General features: G+C 42.0%; 1 protein-coding gene across 1 annotated transcript; it reads left to right on the top strand.

Moving 5' to 3' along the window:
• Nucleotides 1-70: 70 nt before the first annotated feature.
• Nucleotides 71-23,990, top strand: WDR43 (WD repeat domain 43). Its single transcript, XM_082277126.1, has 18 exons — nt 71-322; nt 4,828-4,962; nt 6,712-6,833; nt 10,819-10,939; nt 12,113-12,252; nt 12,743-12,845; nt 13,882-13,946; nt 14,316-14,487; nt 14,980-15,066; nt 16,810-16,941; nt 17,399-17,536; nt 18,363-18,449; nt 19,691-19,722; nt 20,515-20,578; nt 21,455-21,568; nt 22,011-22,080; nt 22,704-22,759; nt 22,854-23,990. The coding sequence occupies exons 1-18, from the start codon at nt 128-130 to the stop codon at nt 22,971-22,973; spliced, it is 1,953 nt and encodes a 650-aa protein (XP_082133252.1). The 5' UTR covers nt 71-127; the 3' UTR covers nt 22,974-23,990.
• The last annotated feature ends 583 nt before the right edge of the window (nt 23,991-24,573 follow it).

Genomic DNA, 24,573 nt, shown 5'->3' with positions numbered 1-24,573 from the left:
GCGCCGCCCGCCCCGATGACGCCGTGCGGCGTCATCGGGGCGGGCGGCGCAGGCGCGCGGGGCGAGCACGCGGGCGGTGCATGCGCCGCGCGGTGCGGGCCGGGCAGAGCCGCGGGGAGCGCGCGCCATGGCGGCCCCTCCGTGCGCCTTCTCGCCCCGCGGGTGCCGCCTGTTCGCCGCGTCCGGGCCCGACGGGCGGCTGCGCGTGTGGGACACGGCCGGCAGCCGCCTGCAGCACGAGTACGTGCCCTCCGCTCACCTCAGCGCCGCCTGCACATGCCTGGCCTGGGCCCCGGCGGGGGCGCGGCAGCCCCCCAGTAAGGTGCGTGAGGGGAAGGGAGCGGGGAGCTGGGTGGGGGGGCGCGGGGATACAGGCGAGGGGTGGGATGGGGATGGGGATGGGAATGGCGGCGAGCCGGGCAGCTGTAACGCGTGGCCGCGGCCCGCTCGGCTTCACCCCGCCCTCCTGGCGCCATGTGGCCGGGCGGGCCGGGGAGCGGGGGCGCGGCGAGCGGGGTTAGGGTCCTGTGGGCTCCGCGGGGTTCGGGCGCCGTCCCGTCCCGTCTCTTCGTGATCCTGGGGTTTGGGGAATGTCCACGTGTGTCTCTCCCCGGGAGGGGGGGACGCGGGGGGAGCCGCTCCCCCTCCCAGGATTGCGCTGCGCAAGGTAAATTTCACGTGTTGGTGGGGGAAGCGGCTCTGGAGGTTTTGTTTTGTGGTTTTTTGGAACAATAATTCGGCCGAAGCACTGACTGTGTAAAACTATTTGTCTCTCATATTATCTGCGTGGAAGAAGCCTTCCTTGAAGGAACGAGGTATGTTACTTGATGGTACGTCTTGCCTTAATTGAAAAGGTGATGCTGCAGAGCAGGTCGGCTGCTGTGTGCCCACTTAGTTCACTTTACGGTAAAGGCAGTGTCTTTCCACACTTCCTTACCCTTGGAAGTACTTCCATGCAAGCTGTTACACTCTCTGTGATTCATCTTCTTGAGTCCAGGAATCCTGCAAGAAGGTACTCAGTAGTTTTAGTCACAGCATGCCATCAGGAGTTCTTGGATGTTCTCCACCTTGATCGAGTTTTAGTTGACTTCACCTCACATCAACACCGAACCTGAAAATATCTGGAGCATGTACTGGGGTACCTTTTTATCCTCTTTATGTTGAAGTAATGCCATTTTCTTCAATTGGAACATACTATTTCATGAGGAAAAAAGAATGCAAAACCTGGATAAAGTATGTGAAATCCACCCCCTTTGCCGTAAGAAGTAGGGGGTGCTTTTTCAGGTGCGTTGCAGTATTTCAGCAGTCCAGTGTATTTGAAATGCTGTTAAGGCTGTTTCAAAATGCTTAAAACACAGATTATCAACCCAAAGGAGGGCGATGTTGCCTTGTTTTGCACAGTTGAGCAGCTTAGTCCCTGAACTTTAACAACTCCCAAGACATTGGAAGAATGAGGTGTAAAAGTCAGTTTTAGATGGGCCTAAACCTGTTCCTTTGTCATGTAACTTTGAAGTAGAAAGGATCCGTGCATTAGTTGCAAAGCTGTGTGGGTTCTTTGCTCTTAAATTCACTGAAACTGGCATGTGAAAATGGGGTTAATCTGTCTTGTGGGGAGTAAAACTGAAGTTGACACACTGTGGTGCTGTAAGTCAAGCACTGGAGGTTTCTGAGAGGCTTTTAATACTTTTTTTAAGATAACCTTTTCTGGAGACACACTCCTAAGCCCCACAGGTCTTTGAATTTAACCTGGTTTAAGGTTATATGAAAATGGACTCAACCAGACAGCACTTAGCTCCCTCTCAGTGCTTTCTAGTTATTCCAGTAGTTTGAATCCTGTCCCCTGCTTGCAAGCTGGTACATTTTAAAGTGGAGCTGGGAAACATACTGTTTCTTGGAATAATTGTGCCATAAACCCTTTATAAGTCATTGGTTTTTTCCTCAGACTGAGTTGTAGAACTAAATCTGTGATAGTTCTGCCAAAAACATTTTATTAAATGTGTTTTTTCTGATGTCATTTAGCTTTTTTTTTTTTTTTTTTTTTTTTGTTCCTGGAGAGTTGACATCTGTCTAGGCAGTTCCAGTATCTGGTATTCAGAGGTAGAACTCTGCCAGTAGATAGCTATAAATGGTGTTTGGCCAAATTACACTTAAACTCAGTGTGTTTTGGACTGCTGCCATGTTAATGGAGGCCATGTGTTATAGGGAATATTAGAAATCACATTTTGATCTGCAGGCTCTGGAATTGCTGATGCAGGGATGGCTTTACTGGGATGCTCCCTGCCCACATGCTTCCTGTGTGCAGTGTTCATCACCTCCTGTTTCATGTGGTGTCTTGTGCAAGACTGGACCTCCAACATTCAAAACACCTTCTTCCACTTTCTTCCTAACAAGCTGCAACTGCCCTGTCACTGTCAACTGTCAAGACCTTTAGATTTCTCCCCATTTTAGTGTTTGAAATGCTTTATTTCACATGTGACCAGCAGATTTCTGTTTAGAAAGTCTCAGTGGCTTACCTAGGCAATGGAGAAGATTATGGAAAAATGTGTGCACCGTTCCTTTTCACGTAACTTCTTTTAACCATCTCTACTAATTAAAACACTGTCCTTTTTCAGGTAAAGTTGAAGGATTTCTAAATAAGCTTGAGTTCCAATAAATCTGAAAAAGAAATCAAATTACAAGGAAGCTGATACTTATTCTGTCCTGTCCGTGACAACAGGGTGCTCTTCTGTTTAAGACCCTGATCCCCAAGTGCATCCCACCTGGATGTTAAGTGCAGTTGTCAGTCTCCCTGTGTACTAATCTAATGCAGGGTAGAGAAGTTCAATTGATTTTTTAAAGTTCTTAGAGTGTTTTTTCAAATCATCTCAAACATTAACAGGTGTCTGAATTTTCCACTGGCGTTTCTTCATGCAGAACTTTCTGACAAAGTGCTCCACTCATATTGCTGATAAGGGGTGGTCAGTAGAGAAATGCATGTGGAAAAAAAACCTGGAGAAACCTTCACTGCCCCTTGCTTTCTCTTGACCCTGGGCATAATTGCGCACTTACGGGAATTCTGTTGTGCCTTTGAGTTGTTCCAAGGAAAGTTGCTATAGCAAACTGAAATGAAGGGTGAAAAAAATGTAGTTGAAAGATTTATTCAGGGAAAGAGAATGAAGTCTGTTACTAAGTTTGGTTTTGCTTTGCAGTGGGGGTGTGTGGGGTAATTAGTAAACCTACATAAAGAGATTGAAAAGTACCAGAAAACACGTGAATTGTACTTGTATCTCCCCTCCACCGTAGCCTTTGTCTTCACAAAGACAGCAGTTTCAATTAGTTGCCATTGCTGCCAAGAATGTACTGGTTTAGTGTTTCATCATATATGGTCTTAAAACCTATTTGATTTACTTGGTTGCACTTTGCAACTCTGATGGTTTCTCAGCATCTCTTTTAAAATATTTTATAAATACTTTTCTTTCCCAGGGAAGATAAAGCCTAAAAAAATACTTGCAAAAACTCATAGTGTAATCACTTTTTCCAGGAGTGCTTTTGATGTAAAAGTTATCTTTATGGCAATTTGGTATTTCTTGGCCTAAACCAAAACGCTTTTATTTGCAGAAGGTGTTATCTCTGTTAAATATAGAAGGAACAGAAAATCCTGCTTCAAAGAACCAAAGTATTTATCCTTCACTATCGAACTTTTATATCTTAGTTGTGGTGAAAACTACCACAACGGATTATCATTATATTTCTGAACCTGAGTAGAAATTATTTGTGTTCACTGCGTCGTTTCTGGTGTAAAACAGATTAGCTACACCACATGGAACTTGAACAGAGCTGGTTGCTCACATTTTATCAGTCTCCTTGGGCTTCTTCAGGCTGCTTGTCAGTGCAAGTAGATTTATTGTGTAGAGGAAGCATTAGGATGTGTGTAATTTTTAAATTGGAGAGAATGCTTTGTTGGGATGTAACAAATGTAAGCAGACTTACCAAGGTCCAATTTAAAAACTGATCAGTAGTATTAGTGATTTTTTTTAATTTCTTTTCATGTCCTTGGACAGTTTTTTAATTTTCTTTTTTATTTGTGTGTGTGCAATTAGTGATTAACCCAGTGAGAATAAATGTAATCGCTTCTTCTGCCCTCTTTATTTTAGTTTCACATGTTTACGAACCAGTTTAATTCCTTCTCCCCTTCCCAGTGATCTGCATTCTCAAGTTCTTGGTTAAGGGAGACAAAGTGAAATCCCTCCTCGAAGTGGCTGATAGCACTTGCAGAGCAAGAAAGTGAAGAATTTTGAATTTCCTGATCATATGAGGACCTCTGGTGCAGACAACAGGACTTGGGCAAGCACTTCCCTTGGAGTCCAAGTCACTTTCCTCTGTGGAATGGGGTAGCACTTTCTTTTTAAGAAGCATTATGAATGCTTCAGATTTGCAAGATTCTTTTGATTACCTTTTCAGAAAAAATAAACTGATCATGGTCAAGCGTTTCCATTTTGTGGATGAAATATTTTGAATGTGTTAATCTTTACTTCTGCCTCTGGGACAGGAACTTTGTTAAAAACTTTAATGTGTTTTTCCCACATGCATATGGTTGGGAAGGTAGCAAAATGGCCTCCACCAGGTGTTTCCAAGTGACTCATAGCAGGTTTGTTACCTTGTACATGGAGGTACAAGATGAGTTTCTAGGATTCTGTACACTTCAGTGCTTGTTTTGTGTCTTAGCAGAGTTTGTGCTGGCTGTCTGGGTCTCAGACTTCTCTTAAGGTTTTTCTTCCATCTGCTTTAACGCTGAGATTAGCCAGTCAGACTGATTTATTTCATGGTTTCTCTCTTTTGATTTTCCAGGATGGCCCCCAGAGGAAAAAACGGAAGTCTGAAGTTGGAGAAGTGGACAAGCAGTTAGATATCCTGGCTATTGGTACAGCAGTTGGTAGCATTTTGTTGTACAGCACAGTAAAAGGAGAATTACAGAGCAAGCTAGTAAGTAATGCACTCTTCTTCACATGCTACCAAACACTGACGGTTTTGGTCAGTTTAGGCTGAAAACAGTAATGATTAAATGCCTCACTGGCATTTAACTGGAGGGTTAAATCCTCAGGGGGACTGTCATACCCTCAGTTCCTGCACAGCATTGTGGGAGAGAAGGGCAGAACTCATCAACGCTTGGGAAGCTGTCACACTGTTGGACTCTTCTGTAAATTTACCTCCCTTGTGGAAGCTCTTGAGCTCTCTCAGCATGTGATCTTTTTTGAATGATACACAGTGGCTTTCATTTTGCCTTTTGGAGCTCCCAAGTACCTCCAGTTCAGTTGTGGGTTACATAACAAGAAACACGAATCCATATGAATGGCTGTGCAACACTTTTGAGCCTTGTTTGGCTGTGTGTATAAAAATAGCAGACAGGACAGGTTTTGTTTGGTTTTTTTTTACTCTGAAGTGCTAGAAAAATCATAGAAACATAGAATATCCTCAGTTGGAAGGGATCATCAAAGCCCAACTCCTCTCTGGTGGCATCCCACCCTGAAACTGAAGGGAACATGCAGGTGTGTAGATGCTTGTGGTTAAGAGTGAATGATGAAAGTCACAGGCCCTACATAATCTACAAAGTTGTATCAGTAAATTATACACTTGGTGTGGAAATTGGTGTCTTCTACTATAAATGCACAGCGGTGGGTTTTGAATAAGGGATAAAAGAGAAGGGAGAGAGAAAAAAAGGTATAAAGGGAGAAAATCACCAGTCCTGGTTCCAACATCAAACCAGCTGATGGAGTGTCCAGTGTCCTGGGGTGTCACTCAGGCTTTGTGGGGGTACCTTTTTGTAGGCAAGGTCTGCCCACCCCGGAGCAAAGTTTCTCACTTTCTATGTGAATTAGTTACCATGTGCAGTTTGTTTTAGACCTTTCTGGAAATGGGCTGGAGGGCTTTGGGGGTCTTTGGTGGTCTTGATCCCCCCGCTGCTGGGGGTGCCTTTTGTCAACAGTCCAGGCCCACATCTTGAGTCAGTCCTGCACTTGTGCTGTGCTATCTTGTCTTGATGACCAGGAGCCAGAACAAGGATGGACCAGGAAAGTGCTGTCCTACCTTTGCATGGCCCCCTCCTCCAGCTACATCCTGTTCTTTCCCACAGTGTGTTCTTACCAACAGTCCTTGGTTGGTTCCATGGCTGTCTGGCTGTCAGTGTTTGAGACACACACATTAGATTGTCTTCCAGGCTTCTACATGGCCCTGCACAGGACAGCCCCAGGAGTCACACCATGTGCCTGAGGGCATGGTCCAAATGCTTCTTGAACTCTGGCAGGCTGGGGGCTGTGACCACTTCCTTGGGGAGCCTGTGCCCTGTGGGTGAAGAACTTTTTCCTAATATCCACCCCGACTCCCCCTCTCCCAACACAACTTCTTGCCATTCCCTTTGGTTCTGTCACTGTCCAGCAGAGAGAAGAGATCAGTGCCTGCCCCTCTGCTTCCCCATGTGAGGAAGCGGTAGACAACGTCTCCTCTTGTTTAGGCTGTGTAAGCCAAGCCAAAATACTTAACTCTATGTATAAAAATATGAAATATCTTTAATTTACGTAACTGTATATTTATGTTCTTTCATACCACACACACTCTTCAAGATGCCAATGATTAGAATTTAGTTCTCGAAAGAGCACCTTGTTCACATTCTTGGTGTGGGGAAGACTCAGTTGTCAAGACACCTCCAGTGAGTTGACCCTCTGTTACCTTTTGTAGGATGGTGGTCACGACAGTAGAGTAAACTGTGTGAGATGGCATCAAGACAACTGCTGCTTGTATAGCTGTTCAGACGACAAACACATCGTGGAATGGAACACACAGACCTGCAAAGTAAAGTGGTGAGTAGTGCTGCTTTTTGATTGAATTTTTTCACACTTGCTTTTGTGTGTTTTCTCCCTTGCAGGTTTTGGAAAGGCTGCACTCTGCTTTCCAAGCTTCATGCCCACAAAGTGGCCGCTGGCTATTATTTTTCTGAGATTGGAAGTGGTTTTATTAAGGGATGAAAGCATAATTGTCATAGTTGGGTATCTTCCTCTGTGTATCGGAAAGGCTAGATGAAACTTCTTAGAGGGGTTTGGATCCCTCCATGCTAACTTTTAGTGAGACTGAAAGACTAAAAGTCCCACTAAATGCTGAAAAATCGAAATTCTAGAAAAAAAATCCTTGAGCAGATACTGGAAGACCTCATTCCAGTAAAGCCTGCTACATGCACCCAGCTTTGCTCAAAGGGCCTCGCTGTGATGATAACCCATTTGGTTTCGCTTGCTACTGATGTGCAGTGGGGACACTTCCACTTGGCTGTCTGAGCAGGCTGCTACTGTTAAAAGTACTGTTGAGCAAAATTGAGCTTCGTGCAGAGTCAGAAAATGTCTGGTGTAGGCATTTATTTTCTTTTGTAAAGTCATATTGTTTTTAAGCTTCAAAGAAGAAACCAAGATTTCTATTAACAATCCTGGTTATATTTCTTCAATAAAAGCCTACTGTGTGATGGCCCACTGATCCTTCTCTTGATACTGTTTCTTTTCTTGTGACATTTCCCAGTGTTGGGTTATTACTGCAGCACTCTTGGTTTTATTAAGGTAGGCATGGGCACCGCAAGCAGCCCATAATCAGTAGCCACTTTGGTATCCCTAGGAGAGAGATGCATTCTTAGGTTGTATTATGTTGAGACCCTATGTAAAGTAGCAGAAGGCTGTAAAATCTCCCTCTAGCCCTGTTAGAATTGACCACTCCCGGTTCCCTCACCCTTCCCTCTTCCATTATGTGCTCTAGTGCCTAAGGTGCCTTCATGGCCCTCCACTGGATTTATTCCGTGTTTTCAGTGACTTTGTTGTGCTGTCCCACTGAACGTAGTGCTCGGGTGCAGGTTCAAGGGTTGCACAGAGCAGTCACATTCCTTGACCTGCTGATAGCACTCTGGCTAGTGCAGTTCATACACAGCTGACCTCATTGCCACAAGGACTCCCTGCTTGCTCGTGCTCAGCTTTACTGTGAGGACTGCAGGTCTCTTTTCTGCAAAGCTACTTTGTAGCTATTCGTCCCCCACCTGTACTGGAATTTTTCCATCTCACCTGCAGGACTTCACATTTTCCTCTTAAGCTTTGAGATTCTGACAGCCTGTTTCTTCTCAGGCCTGCTGAGATGCCCCTGAGTAGCAGCCCTGTCCTCCAGGATATCAGCTGCTCTCCCTAATTTGGGATTGAGTGTGAACTTGTGTGCATTGTGTCCTGTTTTGAGATCATTAATGAAGACCTGGGCAGTTATGGAGGATACTAAGCAGTATTGGGATGTCCTTAGGGAGTAACACCAGTACCTGGCCACCAGCTGGACTTCATACCAGTGATCACAACTGTTGGAGCTCAGTGATGCAGCCAGATCTTACTCTCCGTAGAGACCATCCATTCAGGCTATATATCTCCAATTTGGCTGCAAGGATACTATGTGAGAGACCTTGTCAAAAGCATTGCTGAAGTCAACTTAGACATGTCTCTCCTCATCAGCCAAGGCAGTTGTCTCATTAAGAAGGCAATCAGGTTAGACATGATTTGCCATTTGTAATTCTATGCTGGTTGTGCCCAGACACTTTTTTGACCTTTTAGTGCCTGGAATTAGTTCCCAGGTGGATTTATTGTATAACCTTCCCTGTTGTTTCCTGGATTCTCCTTCTGTGCATCTGTAAGTTCTGTCCCTTTCCCTGTTTCAAAGGAAAGTTCCATGCATTCATGGTACACTTTTCTCTGAAGAAACCCCTCTTCTTTTTGCCTTCCTGGCATGTCTTTGCTGAAGTGCCTTCCTGAACGTCCTTGTTTCGCAAGGCATCCATCCCACTGCTGTTCTGTGAGCCCAGTGAGAGCAAAGCTCTGAAGCTGCCCATGGACATCTCATTCACCCTGTTTGTATCCCATAGCCTGTGTGTTCATGTACAAGTACTGGAGATGGGTCCCAGCCATGCTGCTTTCTCAGGAAAAGTGAGAGTTTCTGCTGTCATACTTCTTGGGTGTTTCCCTCTGCCCCCGTCCCGTACCAGGGACCATGGAGTCAGGGGGATGTGGTTGTGAATGCAGTCTGAGACATTGTGTTCTTTCATTTTAAAGATGGCAGCAGAAAATAATTCCCAGAGTGTATAGATTGAAAGTACATGAGCAGTGTAACACCATGGTTTTTACCTGGAAATTTTCTGTGGTAATGTTACAAGTCATCCCTAAGGTAACTCAAGTTGGAAAGAGTAGAAGAGACCAGTTCTCTTAAAATTTTACCTACCAGAAGGAACAAGTTATCCACAATAATTGCTCACACCCAATGTACATGTGAGAGTGCCTTCATTCCTTAACACCTGTCAGGACCTGGAAATTAATATTTGTGTAACCCACAGAGGAAATCTGGATGGTTTCTCCTGGGGTAGAGAAGTGGTATTAAATTCTTTTTTAATTTGCTTTTGCAGGCTTCTAGACATGTTTCTATAGAGGTATGGACTGGTAGAAAGGGAGTTGAAACCATGTAGCTTTAGGTTTCTTAACTACTGTAGGAGTACTCCACAGGGCCACTTCAGGAGGTGTGTGCAGCACACATGAAACCTCTGGCAGGAGGGACAAGCTGTTGGGGAAGAGTGTCTCTGAAGAGGCAAGACAAAGTGTTGTAGAGAGGTAGACTGAAACATTCTGGATGACTTCTTGTCTCTCTCTAGCTTTTTCACATCTTAAATACTCTTGACTATTTAGAGGCATTCTGGACATGTCCTTTCTGAAATCCTGTTTAAAACTCTTTCCTGTAAAAATTACATAAAGAGTATCCAAGGTGAAAACCAAGGGATTTTTGCTGTGCTTTATATTCTGCAGTTTAGTTTAGACTTGTCTCTTTAGTACATTTAAAAATACCTTCTTGGTTTACATTATTAAATTATTAGTCATGACCTTGTTTTTGGAAGAGAATACAAAATCTTGTCATACTCTCTGTGAGGTGCAGTGTTATTTTTCAGGTTTGTGGGCTGTAAAATTTTCAGCTTCTATCAAAAGTGATACAGTAAATGATCTCTGTTTTAGAAAACAGGAGAGATGTTGCTTGGGCATGTGGAAGTTGTTTGGAAATATTTCCAGAAGGCGGTTTACAGTCAAAATGTGGTGTGTTGCAGGCTACCTCCTAAATGTAAAGGGTTTGTGTTAATGCTTTCCTTGCAATTTTGTCCCGTGAGAAACACATAGTATCAATATTCCTTCAAAGTACATTCAGGCTTTTCATGACAGCATCTTTATTTTTTTTCCCTTTTTTTTTTTTCTTTTTTTTTTCTTTTTTTTTCTTTTTTTCTTTTTTTTCTTTTTTTTTCTTTTTTTTTCTTTTTGTATTTTTAAGTAGTGCTTTGAGCCATAGACCATTGAGGTGAAGTTTTGTCAGTGACATTCAGAGACTTGGGAGGAGGGCCAGTAACTGAATGGGCTTTGAAACTGAATTTTAGTGTTGAGAAGGCCTTTCTGAACGGCTTGCTGAATAGAGAAGTCTTGAAAATGGTATGGCTCTTCTTGCCCTATTTTCAGAAGTAGAAAACTTTGAAAAGAATTAAGAACAGAATAAGCAAATGTCAAAAAAGAAGTCAATAGTTCAGTATTGAATGGCTTTATATTTTTGAGTTGTGGTTTTGTTGTAAACTAATTTGAAGGCAAAGTGCAGAAGCAGAATAGCTTTGACCTCTTCTTTGACTACATGTATTACTGGTTTTTAAATTTTGCCTTAAATTTTCCATCATGGTGGTTTTGATTATTATCCTAATGAATACTGTTTTTTCTATTTCTCTTTCTCCTTTTGTATAAAAACTCTCCATCCCAATTCTAGTAAGTGGAAAGGCGACACTAGCAGTGTCACCTGTCTATGCATCAGTCCAGATGGAAAAATGCTGCTGTCAGCCGGTAGAACTATAAAACTGTGGGACTTGGAGACCAAAGAAGTCTACAGAGTAAGTACTTCTGTACCTTTGTTAAACTGGATGCAAAAATATGCCCTTCTTTATTGGTGGCACTACCTGTCTAGTGTTTCCTGATCACACATCTGGAAATTTCACTCTGTGTGAGGATACAATTGGCAGTTTCGGGATTGCTGGACATTTTTGCTGTGATGGTACCCTAAACTGCAGTTTCAACTTGCTGAGAATTGAATGAGGACATTAAATTTTTGTTTCTGAGCATGCTGCCAGCATCCTTTCTCAAGGCTGTAGGAGAAAGATGGATGCTGTGCTGTTTAACTGGGTGCCTGTCTGGTACCCTTCTGTCAGGAGAATTCAGTTCACCACCGTATCAGTTACTGCTGGCATGGGTTTTAATATGAGTCCCTCCACAAAGCCTTCGAGTTTCCTTGCTAAACTTCATGTAACTGATGGCATTATCAGTTTTGCTGTTGAAACAGTTGGAAGGCATAGGAGCAACTCCTTATTGTTCTCTGAGCAGGGCTCAGACATTGAGCAAATGGCCATGCTTTAGCTGATCCGTGAATGCTGCCGTGTTCTCTTGCCTGCTAGCAGACAGGACAGGGATAGTCTCTGATCTCCTGGTACTTGCTGTCAGGTGAGTGTGTACACATGTGCTGTTACTGTGGGCTTGCTGGCACATGGCAGCCACCATGTATGTCTGCATTCTATAATGACCAAAACCACTACTTGCAAAAGTAGATTGAGGAACCAATTTTTGGGGGGCCCTTGGGGGTGGTGTTTTGCCCAGATTTAGTGTGTCAGCACACGTGTGTCCATTGTTAAAGCTGAGAATGAAACTGTGAATCTAGTTCTGTTGGAAAGGTTGAAGTGTAAAATTGGGAGGGCAGAGGGGAGTGCTTTGTGACAGTAACAGCAGTACAAGTGGATGTGATTTCTTTTGCATGGATTTAGTCCCAGTGAATTTGCCTTTGATTCCCCATTTAACTTTTAAAATGATGATAAATATCTGTCAGGTCAGAGAAAGCTTCCTTGACAAACAGAAATGCAAGGAAACTGATCACTAGTTAAAAACTACTGAGCTGTCCTTGTTGACTGAGTAACACTCGAATCTTTCCTAATGTTCTTTATTAACTAATGTTTTGATTTTTGCCATATAACTGACTGCTTACGACAATGATGGAAAGATCCTGTTTTTTCTCTTAGCATTTCACAGGCCATGCTACATCAGTGTCATCATTAATGTTTACCACAGTGAAACCTGTGAATGAAAGTAAACCGTTTGATGGAATTACAGGACTGTATTTCTTGTCTGGAGCTATACACGACCGATTGTTGAGTGTGTGGTATGTAAGCTTTTCATAATTTGTGACTGTGATCAGTATTGAGCATAGACTCACAAAGTGATTGTGACAAAAGAAGGCAAAGCAGAAGGGGCATTCTGGAAAAATGCAGTGATGATCTCTTTAATGGTGGTTTCGACTCACTGATTGTTGAGTGAAGACGAGATTTTCCTTGGCTGTGTCTGAGCATGCTTCCAGTTGCCATTTGTATCATTAGTATGTGCCAGAACATACTGTGTAATAAACTTCCTTGTTCTTTGCACTTATTTTAGGGTTTATGCAGAGTTTTCTTGCTCAGTTTCACTTGGGAGTTAGTTTGCTTTTGCAAGTTAGAACATTTTCTAAGCTGAACAGTGAAATGTCAGCATGGTGCTTTTGGATATGGTAGATACCACCACATTTATGGGAGATTTATAGTCTTTGTAATGCTTGTCAGGTGCAGAGGGTGCTGGTTTTGCTGTGGTAAATAATGTGTACTTTTTGTGTCTTCCAGGCAGATCAGGTCAGATAGGAAAGAAAAGAATGCTGTGATGTCTTTCACAGTAACAGATGAACCAACTTTTGTTGACCTGACTGTATCAGAAGTCAAAGAAGAGGTAGGAGCCATAGTTTGTAACCAAATATGTTCAACAATTTTTACTTATCAGTTTCTTTTTAAGGGTGTAAAGAAAGAAGCTTGATTTGTATTTGGGTTCTGTTATGCAGGGATGAGATCTAAATGCAAATTCATGGGTGTAAGGATATTTATTACAGGTGCATTTATAAAGATGGTAGTTTGGAATACTCCTTTTGAAATCTACTGGGTGCAAATTCAGTGGGTTTTTTCAGACATTCATGATGGTGGAAATGTCAGTTGTTTCCTATTTAGAACAAGTTAGTAATCAAAATGATTGTTAGAACTTGGCAGCAAAAAAAAAAAAACACAAAAGAAATTATTTCTAAAAATCTGGTTCTATGTGGTCCTGGTTTTTTTCTGATTTCAAGTGTTTTTGGCAGTGTAAATGCATTTGGAATTAACTAGCCTTGAATGAGTTGGAGTAGCAGTGTGCATTTGCCAAGTCTCTCAGTTTTAACAAGCACAAGTCTTTTGAAGTAGTTGTCTTGTGAAAAATGTGTGAATGTGAAACATGTTCACAAACTGTTTCTGTAATTATTTAAAACGTTTTTCTCCTGCTGCCTTTAAATTCCATTTCTCAAAGCAGTATTTCATGCTATATTTTTCTAATGTTTCCAGTTCCCTCTTCCTGCATGTATTGGAGAGTATTCTCTAAGGTACCGCTGTCATTCAGTTTCTCAGAGGAGTCAGCTCAGTTTCTTTCCTCTAAGCGTATTCATAGTGTCAGTGCCTTTGCAGACCTGTGCCTCTAGACATGTCTGCTACTGTGCAAACTGTTTGACTCAGGACATATTACTAGTGATAAAGTACAATTGTGAATTACCTTTTTAATCTTCTAACACTTGTAGTGAACGTTCCTGAGTTGTTATGTCTTTGGTCTTCCTTACAGATTGAGTGTAACGTTATTAAATACTGAAAAAAGTCAAATTGTAGCCATTCAACTGTCTCTTGATGTCCTGAACTTCCAGGAGAGTTTTTCGTTGATCTAATGAAACTCTTACTGTGCCTTCTTTCAGCCTGTGAAGTTAGCAGTTGTGTGCAGAGATGGGCAGTTGCATTTATTCGAACATATCTTGAATGGGTAAGTTAGGATTCATCTTGAGGGTGTCTTTGGGAAAGGTCTGGGGTTACTGTAAGGCAAAGTTCAGTTTTGTTATACTGCTGCCTTTAAGCTCTTTTATATGCTCGTGATCCAGGTTCCAGCTGCTGCCTTGTCTTGGGTTACTGGACACATTTTTTGAGAACTCACTTGTTGGGGATTGTGTTGCACTTTGATATTACATGTGGCTTTAACCCAGATTTTTTTGTGTCTCTGCCTCTTCTTAGCCATCTGTAAAAGGTGTACAATGGCTGAGGACCTGCTAATGAAAGATGCTTAGATGTTCAAGATATTGAAGTGTTCAAGCTAAACATCTTGGAACTTTCTAATTTCTTTTTTTTTTTCCCCCAGTTACTGCAAAAAACCCTTAACATCAAACTGTACTATCCAGATAGCAACACCTGGGAATGATGGGGACTCCACACCGAAACCAGTCCCTATTCTAGCAGCTGCGTTTTGCACAGACAAACAGTCTCTGCTGCTGGTGTATGGAAACACCTTACAGCCCATCATAGAGAAAGTGGTATGTAGAACGTACCAGAGAGGGTTTGGATTCTGTCATATGGACTGCATACTGCTTTCAGTTGGAGAAATTTTTGGTTTTATTATTTTTGCTTTTACTGCTTTGGAATTGTATAACAATACAAAACATATTTCTTGCCCTTGTTTTGGGAGCTGTGACTGTTGCCCCAGAGCTGTTTGGAAAGGTGATTTGTATTATTCCATTTTTTCAGCTGGAGTACAGGTTGACATCATTGTTGACTGTTTCTTGCCATTTCAGCTGTTGCTGAGTTGGGCCACTGAAACTGGTTTTAATACAGTTCTAGTTTACCTGTGTAAACTTCCCTTGGAGAGTACAGAGATCAAATAACAAAAGGCTGATGTGCAAAGGAGCTATGAAAAGAAAGTTCATTCTAATTTATACCAGTGGAATTTGTTCTCATCTTTCAGTAGCATAATGAATCACAGGTGTGAGTGTCAAATATATAAACTGGTTTTTTTCCTGCCCTCCTAGTCTTTGAACACCAGTGAATCCCACATATGTTTGGTACGGGATATCCAGAAAGTGCTGTCACTTAAAACAGATGCTGCTCTAACAAAGGTGAGCTTTGCATGAAATGTGATTTTTTTGCTTCTCTTATTTTACTTAGAAATGAAGTAGGTAGAATTCACTGCTCTCTTAAAATAAGGTTGGATTTCTGGATGGACCTGTTCAGAGCTGCAGAGGTAGCTATAGATGTCCATAGCACTCAGGCAGGTGTGGGTAGAGAGATCTGTGTGTGTCCTGGTGTGTGCAAGAGCACATGGTGGCCCTCCTGTAGCTCAGCAGGTCTGCTTGAGAGAGAGAACTGATTGGTTTTTCTGCCTAAGATCAGTCCTTCCCTTAGAGTCTGTTGGTTTGTACAGCCTCTTTGACCCTGATAGTTTGGGGTGAAGGTGGGATGACTTTTAGAGTCTAAATCAAATGTGGTGGAACCTTAAGGGGCAGGTCCTTTTTGCTCTTTCTTAATGTGGCCTTCATGTGTTCCTAGTCACGGGGACCTGGGAATGTGAGCTTGGCACTTTACATGGCAGCAGTGGCCACTGAGGCCACTTGCCACTGTGTTCTCTCATGCAGGATCCCCTGGGTGTTTAGAGGCTGTGAAGTTCTTAATCACTGTGCATATTCAAGGTCTTGAAGGTTTGAAATGCTTGGAGTGTCAGTGAAGTGAGAGGCAGCGCTGTTATTCTGACCCTTTAGTTACCTTCTGGATGTGGTGCTCCATCAGCCAGGCAGGGTTTTGTGCTGATTCCTCAGTCCTGGAGCTGTTGGGTAGCAGAGCTGAACTGCAGGGACAGGTATAGGACCTCCCTGGCATGCAGTGATGATACCCATCTTGGTTTCGCTTTTTGCTGAATTCCGGTGAAGACGCATTTCTCTTGGCTGTCTGAGCATGCCGTGTGGGGAGAAGGTCAGTGATGAGTGTGGTGAGCAAAGGGGATAGTATTTTATCACCACTGGTGTTCTATGTTAAAATTCTTAATGCAGAAAATCAGCTGTTTGGAAATTGGAAGTTGCTTTGCTCACTGTAGTAGATTTTATTTTTATCACTTCAGAGGTACTTCAAAAAAAAAAGGCCTGGATAGAAGTGCTATGGTTAAAGAAGTGTTCTGGAAGTAGCAGGTAGCATTTTTGATATTCTGGAAGTGGCATACTGCCTTACATCCTCTGCGAGTCAGAAGAGCATTTGGTTGTTAAATAGAAAATTCCATCTCCTTTGTGTTCATTGAAGATGATACCGTAGCTTTTTGGTATAAACTAAGGTGTCTCTCTTTGTCACAGTGGTCACAGCCTAATTCAGACGGCTGAGTTCTGTGTCTGAGCAGTCCCTAGAAGAAAAGAGTTGGGATTGAAATGAATAGTGACTACCTTTTGCTGTTACATTGTGCTGCTTTTTGTGGTCAGTTACTGCCTTCCAGTGGATGTTGAATTAATCTACATGTGTTTTATGGGGCTGACTGTTAGCACAGGTGGTATCTATTGCTAGCAAACATCCAAAAACTTGTTGCTGGATACAAACAGTTCTATGAATGTTACAGCAAAAGCTTGTAAGAAAAATGATTCACAGGTGATTCCAAAGATTCCATTGCTCTAGTTAATGATGAAAATTTGCTGTCTGTTTCTTGAGGTTATTCATTCTCTTAAATATGTTGGATTTGCCTAATATTTATGCCAAGAAAATGGGTTGTGTCAGGCTGGTTTTACCACATGTGTGAGAGTTTTCGAATAAAATCTGTATTTTAAATTGGAAGAAAGCTGAAGGTATTAGCCATTCATGGAAATGTGGTTATCTCTGTGTACTAGGTAAAGACACCTGTTGTGAACTCGGACACCAAAGTTCTAGTGCCTGGCATTCCAGGACATAGTACAGCTGTCAAAACTCCAGCCTCGGGGAAGGAGAAAAAGAAAAACAAGAGGAAACCAGGAGAGACAGAGGTAAAGGGCTTCCTCTTTCAAACTCAGCAAGAATGGAGAAACTATAATCATAAATCATCACTATACCTTCTTCAGGTGACCTTGAATTTGCTTTGTTTACTGTGGAAGAAAGGTTAATGATGCCATCTTTTTGCATGAAAGAGACTTCTCCCTGCTCAAAACATTTCCTTTATTCAAGCCCTCTGTGCCTTGCCTGTGGTTTTGCCAGGTTGTTGCAAAACTTTGTCACACGCTTGTGGCTGCCTATGCCAAGATATATTAGTGCTTTTCATCCAAAACTTCCTCTGCTTTTCTTTTCTCATGCTATTTTCTGTCAGTGCATTTAAAAGAATATACAAAATTTGTGTTCTTTTCCAGCAGAATTAGAGGGAATCCTCTAAGTTAGGTACTTTGCTTTCAGCTGATAACGTGTGAGAAACTGCAGTGACACAGCACTGCCCTTATTTCCCCTCTGCAGGAGAGCATCGAGGAGCGCCTTGGGGCATTGGATATTGATGTGAGCAAAGTAAAAACTCCAGGTGGCCTTCCCCAGACAGACAGCTTTGCCGTGCTGCTGGTTCAGGGCTTGGAAAGCAATGATGCAGAAATCTTAAATGTAAGTCTTGCAGGCTCAGTGTGTGCTGTTGAATCTGTTCACTGGGACTGGTGGGGAGCCTTCCTGAAAGCTGGGGAGGCTGAACAGTTCAGAATCTGTTGTTTCTCCCAGCTGCTTTTTGCTGATTTGCTGCTCAAGGAAGTGCTATTATGAGTTAGTGGTGGTGTTACTTTTCTGTTACCTGCCTTACTTTGAGTCGGTCCCTGAACTTTGAGGCACTTTGTTTATGATGAATTTGTTATGTCACACTTCAGATGTTTTACAGGTGATGCTACCAATGCAGCCATGTTCCCTTTAGCTCAGGCTGGAGCATCATCTATGCTTAGTCTCCTGAGGGTACATTTTTCAAGCAAGATACTGTTTGAAAAATGAATTGATGACAAGTTTCACTTGAAAAGCTTACCTTTGCATTTGGACTAGGGGGACGTAATAGTACTACTGGGGTAGGGAACTGTTTAAGAATTTGATGCTGAATAGAAATTTCTTGTCACAGATGCTGGTGAAAGGCATTTATTTATGGAAGTCAAACAGAAAATATCAAGGGAGATTTTCATGTGCCTGTAGTGCATCACTTCTAACAGGGGGCAGATGGGCTAGAGGCAACGCTAGGTTGTTTTAGATGAGTTTGAGTGTCTTAATTTTGTTAATTGTAGCTGACTTAGAAAATGAAACTCCTTTTCATAGCAAATCTTTCACTCGTTATTCTTAGCATACAAAGGTAGTGGAGTAGAAAGAGATTTACAGCCAGGAATTTTTCATTTTGCTGATTGTTCATACACATGTTAAAGCTGAATTATTCTCTGATCATATGTTTTCATTTTAACAGAAAGTGCTTAACACAAGAAAAGAAAATATAGTAAAGAACACAGTAGCCAGAATGCCTATACATGCTGTCATTCCACTGCTGCATGAGGTAGGAGAGCCTGCACTTCTTCTGCTGTCGTACAAGTGCCACATGTGGTTTTCCTTCTAGCTACTAAAAATCCAGGCTATGTCTCTTTATTTTTGAAGTTGGTTTGGTACTGTAAGAGGACTGAACTGTTTCTTAATTTATCTCTGATACACTTTTTATCTTTTCTGGCTGAAGCTTAACCAAAGGACCAAGTGTCACTGTCAAAGCTAGGAAGAGCATTAAATTATGTATTACTATATTAAATGATTATGTGGGAAAAAGAAAGGGAAGAGATTAAGCAAAAGCTTGTTTAGTCGATGGCAAACAATCACCATTACATCTTCTTCTCAACTACTAACATGGACAATAATTTGAAACATCAGAAAGTCAATTTGCAGTACCTAAACTTTGAACATCACTTAGTAGTAATTTTAAAGGGATCTGGCTTCTGAACTGCTTATTCAGTGGTATTAAATAAACTCTCTATTTGGACAGAAGTGTTTTAATGATTAGTCTTGACCAGACATTACTTTTTAAAGCCGAACATTGGTTAGTAGCTCTTGTTATGTGAATGACATTCTATAATGTAAGTTAATGGTTCAATTTCTTTGGTATTTTAACGTGCTGACCACAAATAAGATTTAGTTTTTATTTATGGTACTGATCTTAACTGAGTTATGCAGATGGCCTGGTGCTGAATGGCTGGTCTTGCAGCACCTCCTTAGGCTTATGTTAATGAGATGCTGTGTTTCTTCCCTGGGACCTTTGTTGGGGAATCTTAAGTGCAAGTGTTTAACTCTGTAATCTCAGTGGATGGTCAGACCTTTGTGTAACTGCCTTCTCCCAGGCTTGAGATTTGTTGTGTGAAATGGCCTTTTATCTGATAGTACCTTCACTTGTTTCCCCAACTTGTCCACCCTGTAACAACTGCTCTGCTAAGCAGGTAAACAGACATGAAACAGAAGAGGTTTCCTCCTACTTACTCCTGCCAGGTTTAAGCTTCAGTGGATATTTTGCATGTTAAGAGTTCCACCTTTCTTGTAATACTGAAACCCAGCTTCTGCAAGTTACCAGCCTGTGTAGAGGGTGGTAGAGCCAGCAGTGTAATTTTCTGGAGCCTGACAGAGGTTAATCCTAGCAAACGTCAAATGCCTGGAGAACTTTCTGCCCCAGTATTGGGGCTGTCAAATGGATCTAATGTTGGGGTTTTGAACTCATTATGTTTGTTGCTTATTGCTGACTGGGGTTTTTTGTCCTTTTAGCTTACCAAGAGATTGCAGGGCAACCCATACAGGTAAGAGACAACTCAGCTACAGTTTAATTCACCTAAAACTTCTCACGTGTGTGTTACGGTCCCTCCTACCATGTATGTGATAGATTTCCATAGTAACTGCAATTAAACTGCAGCATCTGGAGGTAAAAACTCACCTCATTGTGGGTAAAAAGAGGAACTTAAAACACTTAAAGCAGTTCTTTCTCAGGGTGGCTGAAGTTAAAAAGGGAAAAGGATACCTGAAATGAGCATGTAACGCTGAGAATGTAACTGAAGGCCCCAAACGTTTACATTACTGATCAATAAGTAAAATAACTCTCAGGTGTAGACCTTGTTTACTTATCGAATGTATTTAGACATCTCTTAGTGTGGTGTTTAATAACAAAACCAGCTTCCCCCCCTCCATCTTATGTTGCCATAAGGACAGCTTTGTTGAGATGGGCTGTGCTGAGTTGTGGGGGTTGGGTTGGTTTGGGTTTATTTTTTCTAAATATAAATTCCCTCATTGTTGGTGGAGAAGAAAGTAGCATGCTTTGATCTTTTAGTCATTGAGACCATCCATTAAAGATTTCAGAAGTACAGACCCCTGAGTTTTAGTCCCTCACTGAAATGTCTGTTCTTTTCCTAACAAATAACTTATATACCTCATGGGGATAGCCAAACTTCGCATTTCCATCTGCATTTATCTTGCTCTCTAATTAAAGAGGAACACTTTATACAGAAGTATCTGGATATATTTATTTAGCATCTAGAATGTCAAATGGGTGTCTCTCAGCCAGTATCTCTTGGATATAACTTATTTCTCTTTTCCAGTGCCTCAGTAATGGTTCGATGGCTGAAGTCTGTTTTCACCCTACATGCATCCTACCTTTCCACAGTAAGTATTTTTCATTCATGCCAATGCACTTAAGTAAAACTAGATTTAAATGCTTGTTTCTTCAGGAATCTGCTCTCTGCATATGGCAGTGCCCAAATCAATGTAGAGAGAGCGAGCTATGCTTACACCACTTTTGCTGAACCTACTGCACATTGCTGATAAATTGTTTGTCTCAGTCATTCCTGACATAATTATAGCCATCCCAAAGTCAAACCAAGATAAGTTATGTCACACTTGTGAGAGGGAAGAAAAATACTGCCAAAGAGCAATGTAGCCTGTGTCACTAGATCTTAAAGAGCTAAGTTGTCTTTGTTCTGGTAATGCTCATATTGAAACTGTTTGGGGCATGGCCAGATTTATGGGGTAAGGGTGTGCCAAAGTTGGCAGGGTAGGAAGTAATGCTGTAGCTTCTGGATTGAAGTTCAGCCTTGCCTTACAAGTGATGGATACAGCACTTGCTGGGTTAAGAAAAAGACATTTGGGCACTGTCAGTCCTTTCTGCCATTTGTTGTAGGATTGCTGAGCAGCAGAACTTGCACGTGTTGCTGAGGCTGCATTCGGACACCGGTGTATGTTCAGTTCCCACTTACGCAGCTTTCTGAACAGTGCTTCGCCCCTGCGTGTGGCAGTGACTGTGGAAAGGAAAAGAAGTCTAAGAATTGCCATGCTTTAAAAGTAGATGATACTTCTAAACATGGCTAGGCATTAATTGATCAGGCTGCAGGTTGTTCCTGTGAACCCTCAGCTCTCCCTTCTATCTAGAATCATGTAAGCAAGTGTTGGTTGCCCCAAACATAAAAAAGTAGCTTAAAAAAACCAAAAACTTTTGGAATGTGTTTAACAGCTTCATTTTTTTCATCCCTCTCTTCTCCCAAGTTGCCAGACCTTATTCCTCAACTGGGAATGTTATACCAGTTGATGGAGAGCAGAGTAAAAACTTTGCAAAAGCTTTCCCGTCTGCATGGAAGACTCTTCATTCTTGTCACCCAGGTGAGCTTCAATTACATAACATGGGATGTGCAGGGGTATTGTTTGCAGATTTCAGTTCCTGTTGTGATTGCATCTGATGGGATCTGTCCTGGGGACCTTAATGCAGCTGCTGTTCAGCAATGCTGATAATGCTCAGAGCAGTCCCTTAATTAACTGTCCTGTCAGTCCCTGCCCATTGGGAGCGTTTTGTCCTGCCAAATGTTTCTGCTCACCCACAGAGTTTTAAAGAGGAATAAATTGCAGGCACTGGGCCACTTTGGAGCAGATGCCTTTCTGATTTTACTGTCATTTTTACTTTTTTTGGCTGTTAAACCAGCACTGTAAGTGAATTAATGTGTGCTACCCATAATGTAGATTTCATTTACATTGTTAAAGAGTTTTGTTGCCTTTTAAGGCTGAAATAGATGATTTAATCTAAGGCTAATCTGCAAATTCCATTCAGGTTGCAGCATCACAAACAGTTCAGGAGGTACCAGAGGTTAATCAGACTGCAAAGCTGGTCTATGAGGATGGTAAGTGTTTCGTGCTAAGTGGAGCTCAGCTCCTGAATTCACATGACAACCTACACTTGATGGCTGTTCATCATGCTCCTGTGCTTATCTACAGTCTGCAAGGTTTTGGGGGGTTTTGGGAGAGATCTGTGGCAGGAAGATCAGTGGCTAATGATGTGGACATCTTGTAGTTAGTTACTCCTTCCTTCTCTTCCTTTTAACTCCTTTAATTCCTTCCCAGCATTGCATCACAAATGAAGAAATCAGTGAATTGGAAGTTCAGTGTGCTGCTTTAACCTACCTGGCAACCTAAACTTTCTAGTGTTACCTGCCCTTGTGCTAAGGTAGATACAGTGAAGATACTGCTACGTTTGAGTCAGTAGGACATCAGTGTAGGGGATGTCTGTGTGTGGCAGTGCACACTTCCAGTTCGGCTTTTTTCCTACTGCATCTTCACCCTGTGTATGGGTAGCAGAAGTGACCTGGTCTTAACTGATGTTGGTTACCTCATCTCCAGGCAGAATTAGTTTTGGTATGGAAATAGCACAGTTTGAAGACTTGGCAGCATGTGGGACTGGACTTCGTTTGCACAATGACATCTTAAAGCCTGTTTCCCAGACTGAGAGGTTGTTTTCTCTTTACAGACTCCTCAGAGGAGGAAGGCTCAGATGATGAGATGATTGCAGATAAAGACTCTGACGTAAGTGGAATTGGACCAGATCTCCTATTGTAGCAGAAATGGTGTGACTGACAAAGGTTCAAACATTCCTGTTTTGTTTTTTTTTTTTCCTTAGGAAAACTGGGATGAAGATGAAGAAAAAGAGGAGCAATCTGATGAACAAGACATGACTGTTGAAAAGGAAATCAATGGTGATTCTGATTTGGAACCAGAAAATGAAAGTGAAGAAGAATAACAGCATGAAAGAATAATTTTAGAAGTTTGAACAAGTGGGCCACCAAGCTCTTTGATTCTGGATCCTGTTGCTGAAAGATGCTGTATTTGCATATCAGGAGTGCAGAGCATTGCACAGCCTGTGTGCAGAGGCACCTGTGGGGCACTGCATTTCTGAATCCAGAATGTTTAACCGTGCCAGCCTTCTCTCGCCCTCCTTCCCTGCGCTTACTTAGAGAAACATTTCCTCCACCTCCTGGTCAGATTATGCCTGTCATGTGGACATGCATTTGTATCTCAAGTGAAATAAATCTGCCACCGCTGTTTGTGTGGGAAACTTGGTTCAGCTTTACATTGAATTTGTTTCAGATATTCAAGGATCAAAGACAACTGGTCTATACCTTCTTTCCATGCTTCAGTTAGCAATAGCAAGTGGGCATCCTGCCGATTTTTTTTTTTTTTTAAAAAAAAAAAAGGAAAAAAGAAAAAAAAAGATATTTTTGTAATATTTAAATTCTATCCTGAAATTCTTTTCTTCCCCCCTTTCATTGGCTTAGCCATACTTTGGCAGTATGTAAATGCCAACTTGACTTCAAAATGGATTTTTCTTTTTTTTTTTAACAAATTTGAACTCAAGACTTTTGTATGTACAAATCAATGACTTTTCTTGTGCTTTAAAAGGACATTAGAACTATCACTGGCTCCTAATTTTGTTTTAATGGAGGCTGTATATAAGTTTAATGCTAACCCAGAGGACAGACCATGTTGAGTTGGGTGGGAAGAGGAGAGTGACACAGGGAAAGGAGAAGGTGAAGGCTTGTGAATACATGGCACAGAGCTATACCTTTCTTACGGATTTTTAATCTTTCAGTGGCAGAACAAGGACAGCTATTTGCTCAGCTAATGGAAGCTGAAGTGGTGCAAACACATTTTTAAGAGCAAAACAAGGTAAAGTTTTGAGCCATTCACCACTATAATGTACAATAATATATTTGTCTATAAATGGAGCTGTTGCAACTAAATACCACCCTCTTTGTAAAGTGAATAAATATACATCTCTTTTACCAAATACCTGTCCTGTGGTGTTTGTTGAGAGAGACCTTAGGTAGCTTCAGGTGGTGGTTAAAGATGAAATGCTGCTTGTAGAAGGCAGATTTCTATTGGAGGAGGAAGGCAGCCTGAAAGGTTATGATCTGCAAAGCATCTGTTGTTCCAGACTTCTTGTCTCCCTCCCTTTTAGTTCAATCCGTTGATTTGTCCACAGCTTGGCTTGCACTGGGGTTGCAGCACTGTGTGGAAGTGCAGGGCATTGTGTCACAGACAAAGCTGGAAGAGATGTTCTTGGTTTTGGAGAGCTGGAGGTAGGAGGGCAGCAGGTGGAGGCTTTCAGTCTTCAGAGGGTTTTAACTGACAGTAAATCAAAGTTAATACTGTATAAAGCTGGTCTTTACTTGTTTTCAGTTCTGAGATGCTGTGAAGATTCGTGCCAACACTTACTTGTACATTGTCTGTACTCAAGCCACCAAACGAGGCTGAACTGATGTGTCAGTTTCTAACCAATCCTGCTGTCACTGTGTGCAGGCAGGCTTTGGCCCGAGCAAGAGAAGGGTGTGAATGGAGGG

The sequence above is a fragment of the Coloeus monedula genome, assembly GCF_965178545.1.
Source record: "Coloeus monedula genome assembly, chromosome: 2".
In the NCBI taxonomy this organism is placed as follows: domain Eukaryota; kingdom Metazoa; phylum Chordata; class Aves; order Passeriformes; family Corvidae; genus Coloeus; species Coloeus monedula.
Note: the sequence above shows the minus strand (reverse complement) of the source record. Positions and strands in the feature narration are given on the sequence as shown.

Coding starts and splice junctions, on each gene's coding strand:
- WDR43 (XM_082277126.1), top strand. CDS start 128: ATGGCGGCCCCTCCGTGCGCCTTCTCGCCCCGCGGGTGCCGCCTGTTC. Junction 14,488..14,979: donor AGCCCATCATAGAGAAAGTG/GTATGTAGAACG, acceptor CTGCCCTCCTAG/TCTTTGAACACCAGTGAATC. Junction 17,537..18,362: donor ATGATGCAGAAATCTTAAAT/GTAAGTCTTGCA, acceptor TCATTTTAACAG/AAAGTGCTTAACACAAGAAA.